General features: G+C 41.2%; 2 protein-coding genes across 2 annotated transcripts; both read left to right on the forward strand.

The window, feature by feature from the left end:
- The first annotated feature begins 432 nt into the window (after positions 1 to 432).
- Positions 433 to 7,310, forward strand: LOC149111672 (solute carrier family 49 member 4 homolog). The gene is made up of 3 exons (XM_089289757.1): positions 433 to 2,120; positions 3,860 to 4,547; positions 5,801 to 7,310. The coding sequence occupies exons 1-3, from the start codon at positions 1,781 to 1,783 to the stop codon at positions 6,216 to 6,218; spliced, it is 1,446 nt and encodes a 481-aa protein (XP_089145883.1). The 5' UTR covers positions 433 to 1,780; the 3' UTR covers positions 6,219 to 7,310.
- Positions 7,311 to 8,103: 793 nt separating this feature from the next.
- On the forward strand, positions 8,104 to 11,768 carry LOC149111673 (solute carrier family 49 member 4 homolog). Its single transcript, XM_089289771.1, has 2 exons — positions 8,104 to 9,555; positions 10,778 to 11,768. The coding sequence occupies exons 1-2, from the start codon at positions 9,344 to 9,346 to the stop codon at positions 11,193 to 11,195; spliced, it is 630 nt and encodes a 209-aa protein (XP_089145897.1). The 5' UTR covers positions 8,104 to 9,343; the 3' UTR covers positions 11,196 to 11,768.
- Positions 11,769 to 12,035: the final 267 nt, after the last annotated feature.

Below are 12,035 nucleotides of genomic sequence, written 5' to 3' on the forward strand. Positions count from 1 at the left end.
AATTTGATTGGCTGAAATCAATATTGACCGCGGTCTACATTTTCCCATCTAGACCGGTTCCATTTTGCAAACTAAAACCCAAAAATGTTCACCGTTTTCTTTTGTTTTCTTCTCAATCACTTATGGAAGTGCCAAAAAGCCTGACGACGAAGTTAAGCCCATCTCCGTTTGTAAGCAAACCAGTTCTATTGAACGAATAAACGTTTTCTTCTTTGCCATATAATAAACATCTTATTAACCGAGCTAAGTCGGTCTGTATGGGAGAATCTTGACCTCGGTCGTGAGTACAGACCTCACTGCGTTCGGTCTGTACGCAAGACCTTGGTCAAGATTCTCCCATGCAGACCTCCAGCTCGGTTAATAAGAGCTAAATCGGTCAAGATTTCGCTCTTATTAACCGCGCTGGAGGTCTGCATGGGAGAATCTTGACCGAGGTCTTGCGTACAGACCGAACGCAGTGAGGTCTGTACTCACGACCGAGGTCAAGATTCTCCCATACAGACCGACTTAGCTCGGTTAATAAGATGTTTATTATATGGCAAAGAAGAAAACTTTAATTCGTTTTTAATTTAATGTAACTGGTTTGCTGACAGTTTGCTTGCGAACGGCGATGAGCTTAACTTAAACCTGCCGAAAATTTGCTCGTCCTCTTTACTTTTTTTTTTTGTCATCTGGCTTTTTGGCACTTCCATAAATGATTGAGAAGAAAATAAAAGAAAATGGTGAACATTTTTGTATTTTAGTTTGCTATTTTTTCAACGCAAAATGAAACCGGTCTGGCTAGATGCCGGTCTAAATGGGAAAATCTAGACCGCGGTCAATATCGATTTCAACCAATCAAATTCATGAATTCGGTAGTTCCCAGTCTTTGTGAGACACAGCCATATAATAATCTCCCATACAGACCTCCTGCTCGGTTAATAAGAGCTCAATATTAAAATCGTATACAACGCCTTGTGATATTTGTCCTGGAAAAGTTCCGTAGCTCTGTGCATGTTGAGATGCTTGTAGTCCTAGTGTTGAGCGTCTAACATAAGCTTTTCTAATGCAGCTCAATCCCGCATTCCGCCACTATTTTTCGCTCAATCTCGCTATCCCGCCCTACACAGCCCAGGGTAACGTCTTGAAATCGGCTCCGCCACGTTTTTTATGGGCGTGGACCATGGTTGAGTATGAGACCGCGAAAACTCCACGGTTCGCATTCAGTCCCAACCGGCTCTCGGCTCGAGATTACTCGGTTCCTGGAACTGAGATTCCCGGCGAATTCCGGAAGTCAGCCAAACTAACTCCTTTTCCAAATTTATTCAAAAAGTTCAGAATTTTTTCGCAAATGGTAACAGGCACTACTTAATGAGCAATAGACCACTCTTTCTATGGGTTTACCGGCGCAATTAACCCACGCGGGGTGTTGGGAGAACACGAGAAAGCTTGTAAAAGGTAACTACTATCTATTTATAGTTTTCAGTAAAGAACTGCCTTTATAGTTTTGTATAAAAAAACCCGTGACCTGCATGCGCCCTGTACTATAAACTCCTCTATAAAGACTAAAGAAACGAAGCATTTTTAGAGACCTGAAGACATTCTAAGAAGAGATTAGGTGCATTTTTCTTCTTTATCTCCAGCATCGCGCCGGCCAAAATGAGCTAAATTCCGCTCCCGTCGAAGTCTTTTTGTCCCACATCGCGCCGAATTTAAACTGTAAAGGTTTGTACAGCTTCCGACAGGCGCCATCAATGCGATCAATGCCACCGCAATTATACCTGTAGCTACAGAGAATCACATGTACTGGTATTGTCGCGGATTTATAGGAATGAAGGAATCAGGAGAAAACTCTAGACTTCTGGGAAACCAGTCTGAATACCCTTCACCCAGCACATCATCAACGATAGTGTCAACTGGAGTAGAATGCAAGGTTTACAAGACAAGATGGTATGTCTTGTTCGTATTCACGGCAGAGGTCTTTATTTACAATCTGACATGGAATACATGGAGCCCGATTCAAGAGCCTTGCAAAGTTGCTTTCGGATGGACAGATTTTGATCTTCTTTTACTGTCTTCATGGGCTGCAATCGCTCTTCTTGCCACCTCCTTCCCATTGATTTGGCTGATGGATTCAAAAGGTTGGTATTAACATCATCAATCATGCTCAACTTTGAGTTGGTAATTAGAAGTCATATCGTGTTGCCATTTCCATTGCATTTCTATTGAGGGCTCACAGCCAACAAGTTAGCATGGGTGTCATTTCGGCGTTTAATCGGAGCGCTAGCTAGCTATTTGGGTATAACTTTTTATATAAGAAATATATTTGATAAGAATATCCCGAATATCGCGGCTTAAATTTTTAACTCAACTGTGTACAATTCTTCCTTTCTCTCAAAGGAAAAACTAGGCAAAAAACAACAAAAATAGCACAAGTCGTATGCTTGATGCTAATAGCATTTCTGGAGAAGTTATGTGTATCCCATCAGGCTTTATTTATCAATCTGACTCCAACATTATTTCAACGCCGTCAAGACACCAAACACTTGTAATTACTAGTCCAATACATTCTAAAACGTGGATGTTATACGCTAAAATCCAAGAACATTGGAATATTTTCAATCTAAAATCGGCAGAAAAATAAGAATATTCAGCCCAGGCCAGAAAAAAAAGCAGTATCCTTTAAAAAAAAGAGTATGACTGGAGCGACCAGTGTCAAGGACATGCACAAAAAACCTGAAAACAGTTCAAACAGGTTTAACTGGAGAATCGTCTTAGTTCAGTACTCAGTTTGTGTCGCTCCGAGTCGAAAGTCCAACTGGAGGCTCAACTCTAAACTCTAACTCGAGATCGAAATTATCCGGCACGAGATAACCCCGAGGCTGGGTCCGGTCCCGACACCACAAAAACAATTCATCAATAACTTTTAATTCTTTAATTCTCTATTCTGCGTTTTTTTAATCTTTTGTGATGCTGGCAAGCGACATCCTTTCCTTGGAGCCGGTGGTTCACGATTCATTCTTGAATAGAGACTAGGAGCACTGGCAAGAAGATATTGATTTTTGCCTCGCTCGTTTCCACGTGACCGGTGGTGCTGCAGTCCCATGTTTGTATCTAACATTCTAAAGCGTCATCACCTATGCATACATTGCGTGGGTCTATTAATTGCGTAGGTTCCATAGTAACATGTGATGGGCTCCTGACAAGAGATTGGGACATAATCTACTGGCTCGGTTAGAAATTAAAAGTAAGATTACAAGTAGTAGCGCAGCATAATGCCTACATTAGTCAATTTAGAAATGGCTATAGAAATGAAAGACGAAATACTGCTTATCCGTGACTTCTTTGTTGGCAACCGTTTGTTTTAAGATCATATTTGATGGCCTTTCCGTTGCGTGACAACGACATTCTAGGGGGATTCCCGCATAGTATGGAGTACTTACATTTAACACCTTCACTTTTCGGTAGACTGCGCGCGGACCGTTTATGCGAGAAACAAAGGAAAAAGTAGATGTCTAAGAGCAGGCTACTGCTAGAGTGGGCTGAATTATGAAGTTTACTGTTAATCAATCTGTGGCAATCAGCAGTAAACAGTCTATCAACAATGGGGCATGTACAAAGTGGAGCTTGCGAAAATTGGATCATGTCTACTAAAGACATCCGAGGTCGAGTGTCGATCGATAACCCTCGATCGACACTCCACAAAGAAATTGCTGCAAGACAGAGCAAGACTGGAATAATTATTATTGAAACGTGTAGCGATTAGACGGTTATATTACTTTTTTGTATGAAAAACCTTCCCAAACACTAATTTACTTTCACTCGAAGCAATAATATTTGTCCTTGTAGTTCTGTAACACGAAACACCTCTCTTAAATAGGACTGAGAGTCTCTGTGCTTCTAACAACCTTTTTGGCAGTTCTCGGTAAGGGCCTTCAAGCTATACCACTTGATGACACGACAATGAGAACAATTTTTATTAACTTGGGCCAGTTCCTTTGCATGGCTACCGGGACTGTGGCCCTTGGTGCTCCACCCCTGGTATCTGCAACATGGTTCCCTCCAAGTGAACGTACAACTGCGACTGCCATTGGCACATTGGTTGGATATTGTGGAATTGCCTCGGCCTTTGCGGTGGGACCTGCCATGGTATCCGGTGTTATTGCGCAAACCAATGTCAGCAATGCGTCAATTTCTAATAACACTCAAGACCTAGCAAAACTGATAGATCAACAATTAATATGGTACACATATTTTCAACTTGCTTTATGTACAGTTGTATTTTTGTGTGCACTCGTTCACTTTCCTGCAAGGCCACCACTTCCTCCCAGTCTGACCTCTTCAATACCTCATAGATTGAGCACCAAAGCTTCACTGAAAAAGGTTATGAAAAACCGCCAGTTCTTGTGCTTGACAACAATAAGGGCTCTAACATTTGGTGTTTATTATGGCTGGGTGTCCCTGCTGGATGTTTTCCTGGAGAAGTTTCATGTGGATGCTGTCACTGCTGGATGGCTCGGCTGTTCATCCATGTTAGCTGGAGTGGCCTCTGGGATAATAGTAGGCAGGTAATATTGAATTAATCTTCACAACCGTTACTGATTAAGTTAATCGTACCATTAGAGTAAATGACTGAAGGGTTGGAGTCAGACTGATAATGAGTTGTTCTCGTGCACAAGATACTTCACTCCCAAATTTATACTAAGATGGCCCTAGGTTCCCTACGCAGGGCATGGTACCCTTCATGCTGTCCCCTAATACGTGCGTTCCTCTGGAATGATCCGAATCACCACTTGGATCATGGATTATCAAAGAAAGCGAATGGCCTGGAGTAGATGGATTCACGTTTCTTTTGATTCACCATGATCCAAGTGATCGGCATGGATCATTAATCCTGACCCAGATCATTCCCAGGGAATGCAGCCAAAATAGAATAGTCCCAAGGCCACTTGGATCATGGCGCATGCCAGATCAGTGTGGATTCATTGGTTCCTTGGACTTGATCCAAGCAATCTTGGATCAGTGATCCTGATCCAGATCATTCCTAAGGAATGCAGCCAAATTGGAATAGTCCCAAGGCCACTTGGATTATGGCGCACCAACGGAACCAATGAATGCCCGATCAGTGTGGGTTCATTAGTTCCTCTGACCTGATCCAAGCGATCTGGGATCGCTGATCTTGATCCAGATCATCCCAGAGGAATGCACCCTGAATCGAACGATGCAGCTCGAGTTCTGACCGGGTTCATCATCATGTTGTGTTGTAAATGTTACTGAAGTGAATACTGGGGTTCATCCTCTGATGTATCGGCATCCCCTTGCCAGGGAGAAGTAGCAATGCCAGGGATGATGGCCACTGGGCTTGAATGCACAATTGTCTACTTCTCCTAACCCAGGTGTACAAGTGGGCACTGGTAAATCATGAAAGGGAGACATTAATTTAGGGGGCTTAAAAACGCAGTTGCTATAAGGTAAGAAAAAAAAACAACAGCACCAGCAACAAACAGTGGGAAGTATGGTGGCCTAATGGTTTATGACCCGAACATTTTACTCAAAGGTCTATATGCAAACCCTGGGTTTGACCATTTAACTTATGCTCTTGGGCGAGATGCTAACCCTTGCAGTGCCTCTCTGCACCAAGCGGTAAAATGTTATTGCTCGGGGAAATGCTGAGGGACCTGCGATGGAGAAGCATTTGTTTGAAACTAAGAATTACTACTAGCTACTTCACGAGAGACGTATCCAGAAGCCATATCTAAATCTCCCCATTCTGATTCCAAGGATTGGTCTAGACACCTTTGACACCTGCTTTCATTTACAGGTGTGCTGACTACGTCAAACACAGAACTAAACAGTTTGTGGTGCTCCTCATGGTTCTCTCAACAATATCTCAACTGGTTTTCAGTTTATCCTGTGCAGGAATCTTGCCATCCACCAAACCACTTCTTTATAGCTCCATCATCTTTGGTGGTTTTGTCTTCAATGGCACATTGCCTCTGTTGTTCGAACTTGCAATGGAATGCGTCTATCCTGTTGGCGGTGGTATCGTTGGTGGTATTGTGATAGAGGCGATGAGTGTGGTGTTATTGCTTTTCGACATAGCTTTCATGCTGCTACATTCTGATATCAAGGGAATGAACTGGGTGTTAACGTCAGTTTACGGAGTTGGTGTTATAGGCATGTTAATTTTTCGAGAAAAGTACACACGCCTTGATTTAGATACTCAGATTGAAACATAGATTCAGAATTTGACGCTTATTGATGACACTTATCTGACCCCATGAAGTACAACATAAGTTCTTGAAAAACTTATGATTAATCTGTATTTTTTGTCAATCATTATGGTGCTGTGAGAATCAAGCCTTACTATATTCATTGGTCTCTAATTAAGTAACAAAGAGGTGCTGGTTTACTGAATATTACTTGTGAACAATGGAAGTTTTTAAAAGTACAAATTGTCTGTTAATCATAACTTAAGAAAAATATATTTTGTGTAGACAAACATGAGACAGAGAATATACATTGTTCCATTGTTAATTATTCAATCAATCAATTAATTAATCGATAGTTGAAAATAGAATTTAAAGAAAGTAATTTTACTGAAGCAAAATAAATTTTGTAAGTAATGTATCAAACACGAAAGACAGTGTTTGACCACATTTCTAAACACCAAGAAGCGAGTCGAAGAGATCACGCGCAGCGAAGTATAGAAATGTAAATGTAAAAATGTAAATCTTATTTATCGTGGTGATTCCCATAGCTATACAGGCACTAAGCGTAGCTGGTTTACAGGTCTGCCACTGAAACAAAGGAATCAAATATTTCAAATAAACGTAACATAGTTAAAAATCCCAACTGCCAGGAGGCAGACCAGTTGGCTATTTACAAAGCGTGACTGAGGATTTGAACTCGGGACTACCGGGAAACAAATCCCGCTAGTGGCAGGGTGGAGGCCTTGATTCCCGGACCTCCGGATTACAACAACCGCGCGCTAAACCACTCGGCCACGCTGCCTCCTTCCAGTATTTTTTGACGAACTTCGAGGTGTTTGGAAATGCCGTCTTTCGTGTTTGATATATCTTCTCAATCAAAACTTAAACTAAGGAGAAGAAGGAGGAGTAAAAACGGAAAAATCTATGTTAATTAAGATCAGATATCCAAACACCGTCACGGCCGCTCGTCTCGGCATGATTTCCTTTGTTCAAATTTGATGAATCATTAAGGAGTTTGAGAATATTGTAATAAATGTATAACAAGATAGATAATCAACCTTCCTGAAGGAACCAATTGCAAGTGTGGTCATTAAACTCAAAATTTCTGATAGAAAGAAATCTTTTCCCTGCTTTTTTGACAACCCAAATTGATCAGTCTGGCCCAGGCGACAGACCGTGGAAAGCAACGAAAAAAGGGTTTAAAACTTCGTTAATTTTAATCTCAAGCGTAACCGGAGTCGGCGTAAAATTTTTGCTGTGGAAGAAAACGATTAAGCTTTATATGACGACTAACTTCTGGTCCTTTTTTTCTTTGGAAATTTCCATGTATAGGTTGAATGAAAAGATATTCGTGTCATTGATACCTCAGCCAATGAATGAGAGGCAAAACTGTTTATAACATTTGTTATCGCTAGAGTTCCGGGTTCTCTAGTTCCCGCGTAGAGCTGCCATAGGTCGGGAACCGTGGTTTAGCGGTAAAATATAACATATAGGTTTAGCAACTCTATTGACCGATCAGAGCGTGCGTAGTATCTCAGTAATTTTATGACGGAAAATACACCACTCGTAAAATTCATACGAAACCACATCCGGGAATCAAGTGGGGTATTTTCCATATCCTCACTAGTGAAGATACCGATGATTTCACTACTATCAAGTTTGTCTCTTAAATTGTCCTTAAATTCGCTGGTGTATCATCGGAACATCTTCAGGTCTTCCTTGACAGTCTTCGGCAATCTTCGTCAATCTTCGGTAATCTTTGGAAATTTTCAGAAAATGTTCGGCAACGTTCGTGTGACCTTTGGACAAGTTTTGAAGAATCTTCGTGAATCTTCGGAAAGTAGTCGGAAATCTTCGGAAAATCGTCAAAAACGCCGTCAGTATGTCTATATATAATAAAAAGAACATTACACGTTAACTCGAAAATATGAATTTTATGTTCTCGTGGCAAGAACAATATCTCACTCGTTCCCTGTGCTCACTCATGAGATGTGTTTCTTGCCACTCGAACATAAAATCATATCTTCTCGCCACCGTGTAATATCCTCTATTTACAGTTTTATATAAAATACCCGTGACCTGCATGAGCCATGTGGTGTAATATAAGCTCCCCTATAAAGACTATAAAGAAACGAAGCATTTTTAGAGATTTGAAGACATTTTAAGAAGCAAACAGGTATAATATTCTTCTTTTCCTCCAGGATCGCGCCAAAGTATTTTTATCCTGCATTCACGCCGAGAGCCTCTTCGCAGGCTAGCCATAAAACGGCAAAGGTTTGTATAGCTTTGACAGGGCTATTACGCACCGTCAATGCCACCGCAATTATACCTGTAGCTACAGAGAATCACATGCACTGGTATTGTCGCGGATTTATAGGAATGAAGGAATCAAGAGAAAACTCTAGACTTTTGGGAAGCCAGTCTGAATACCCTTCACCCAGCACATCACCAACGGTAGTGTCAACTGGAGTAGAATGCAAGGTTTACAAGACAAGATGGTATGTCTTGTTCGTATTCACGGCAGAGGTCTTTATTTACAATCTGACATGGAACGCATGGAGCCCGATTCAAGAGCCTTGCAAAGTTGCTTTCGGATGGACAGATTTTGACCTTCTTTTACTGTCTTCATGGGCTGCAATCGCTCTTCTTGCCACCTCGTTGCCATTGATTTGGCTGATGGATTCAAAAGGTTGGTATTAACATCATCAATCATGCTCAACTTTAAGTTGGTAATTAGAAGTCATATTGTGTTGCCATTTCCATTGCATTTCTATTGAGGGCTCACGGCCAACAAGTTAGCATGGGTGTCATTTCGGCGTTTAATCGGAGCGCTAGCTATTTGGCTATAACGTTTTATATAAGAAATATATTTGATAAGAATATCCCGAATATGGAGGCTCAAATTTTTAACTCAACTGTGTACAATTCTTCCTAGGCAAAAAATAACAAAAATAGCACAAGTTGTATGCTTGATGCTAACAGCATACCTGGAGAAGTTATGTGTATCCCATCAGGCTTTATTGATCAATCTGGCTCCAAAATTATTTCAACGCCATCAAGACACCAAACACTTGTAATTACTAGTCCAATACATTCTAAAACGTGCAAGGCCACCAGTTCCTCCCAGTCTGACCTCTTCAATAGTTCATAGAATGAGCACCAAAGCTTCACTGAAAAAGGTTATGAAAAACCGCCAGTTCTTGTGCTTGACAACAATAAGGGCTCTAACATTTGGTGTTTATTATGGCTGGGTGTCCCTGCTGGATGTTTTCCTGAAGAAGTTCCATGTGGATGCTGTCACTGCTGGATGGCTCGGCTGTTCATCCATGTTAGCTGGAGTGGCCTCTGGGATAATAGTAGGCAGGTAATATTGAATTAATCTTTACATCCGTTACTAAGTTAATCGTACCATTAGAGTAAATGACTGAAGGGTTGGAGACAGACTGATAATGAGTTGTTCTCGTGCACAAGATACTTCACTCCCAAATTTATACTAAGATGGCCCTAGGTTCCCTACGCAAGGCATGGTACCCTTCATGCTGTCCCCTAATACGTGCGTTCCTCAGGGATGATCTGAATCACCACTTGGATCATGGCGCATCAGAGATACCAAATGGCCTAGAATGATGAATTCACGGTTCTTTTGATTCACTATAGTCCAAGTGATCCTGGTTCATTGGACCTAGCCCAGATCATTCCAAGGGAATGCAACCAAACCGGAACAGTCCCAAGACCACTTGGATCATGGTGCGTCAAAGTAACCGAATAGCCCGATTCAGTGGTTACTTTGATTCGATCCAAGCGATCTTGGATCATTGATCCTGATCCAGATCATTCCTAGGGAATTCAGCCAAAATGGAATAGTCCGAAGACCACTTGGATCACGGTGCATCAACGATACCAACGAATGCCCGATCAGTGTGCACTCATTGGTTGCTTTGACTTGATCCAAGCGATCTTGAATAATTGATCGTGATTCGGATCATCCCAGAGGAATGCACCCTTAATGGAACGATGCAGCTCGAGTTCTGACCGGGTTCATGATTATGCTGTGTTGTGAGTTACTGAACTGAATGCTGGGGTTTATCCTCTGGTGTATTGCCATCCCCTTGCCAGGGAGGAGTAGCAATGACAGGGATGAGTGCTAGTCTGATGTGCAAGTGGGCACTGGTACACTCATGAAAGGGAGACATTAATTCAGGGGGGGGGGGGGGGGGGGCTAAAAACGCAGTTGCTATAAGGTGAGAAAAAAAAACAACAACAACAAACAGTGGGAAGCATGGTGGCCTAATGGTTAATGACTCGGACATTGTATCCAGAGGTCTACATGCAAGCCCTGGGTTTGGTCATTTAACTTGTGCTCTTGGGCGAGATACCCATCCCTTGCAGTGTCTCTCTGCACCAAGCGGTACAATGTTATTGCTCGGGGAAATGCTGAGGGACCTGCGATGGAGAAGCATTTGTTTGAAACTAAGCAATACTACTAGCTACTTCACCAGAGACGTATCCAGAAGCCATATCTGAATCTCCCCATTCTGATTACAAGGATTAGTCTAGACACCTTTGACACCTGCTTTCATTTATAGGTGTGTTGACTACGTCAAACACAGAACTAAACAGTTTGTGGTGCTCCTCTTGGCTCTGTCAACAATCTCCCAACTGGTTTTCAGTTTATCCTGTGCAGGAATCTTGCCATCCACCAAACCACTACTTTACAGCTTCATCATCTTTGGTGGTTTTGTCTTCAATGGCACATTGCCTCTGTTGTTCGAACTTGCAATGGAATGCGTCTATCCTGTTGGCGGTGGTATCGTTGGTGGTATTGTGATAGAGGCGATGAGTGTGGTGTTATTGCTTTTCGACATAGCTTTCATGCTGCCAAATTCTGATATCAAGGGAATGAACTGGGTGTTAACGTCAGTTTACGGAGTTGGTGTTATAGGTGTGTTAATCTTTCGAGAAAAGTACACACGCCTTGATTTAGACACTCAGATGAAAACATAGATCCAAAGTCAAATGCTTATTGATAATTAAGCAATAGAGCACTTTTTCGTGTTTACATACTCATCTAAATACACCTATTGACCAATGAGAGCGCGCGTAGTAACTCGGTTATTTTATAATTACTTTTCTGACCCTATGAAATGCAACTTAAGTTCTTGGAAAACTTGTGATTGATCTTATTTTTTTGTCAATCATTATGGTGCTGTGAGAACCAAGCCTTACTGTATTCATTGGTCTCTAAGTAACAAAGAAGCGCTGGTTTACTGAATATTACTAATGGACAATAGAAGTTTTAAAAGTACAAATTGTCTGTTAATCATAACTTATGGAAAATATTTTGTGTGTGTAGACAAACATGAGACAGGGAATATACATTGTTCCGTTAATTAATTATTCAATCAATCAATCAATCAATCAATCATTCAATCAATCAATTAATCAATTAGTTGAAAATAGAATTTGAAGAAAGTAATTTACCGAAGTAATGCATCAACCACGAAAGATCGTGTTTGACCACATTTCTAAACACCGAGAAGCGAGTAGAAGAGATGACTCTCTATTAAATCACATTCTTTTCCCAATTTTCCTTTTTATTTTATTCATTTTTTCTAACTTTCTTTTTTACTATAATAGTAATAAAAGTTATAATAATAATGAATCATTTGTAACTATTGATAGACTGGCTCGCCTAGACTAGCATAGCTATCCGCGGGCCAGTCCAACTGTAAAATGTAGATTTTATTAAGAAATAAAATGATGATGATGATGACGTGTAGCGGAGCATTTTTGACGAGGTGATTGGAAATGCGGTCAAACACATCTCAACCAAAACGTAAACTA

Source organism: Orbicella faveolata, unplaced genomic scaffold, assembly GCF_042242905.1.
Source record: "Orbicella faveolata isolate gen_17 unplaced genomic scaffold, um_ofav_v1 contig_2, whole genome shotgun sequence".
NCBI classification, from domain to species: domain Eukaryota; kingdom Metazoa; phylum Cnidaria; class Anthozoa; order Scleractinia; family Merulinidae; genus Orbicella; species Orbicella faveolata.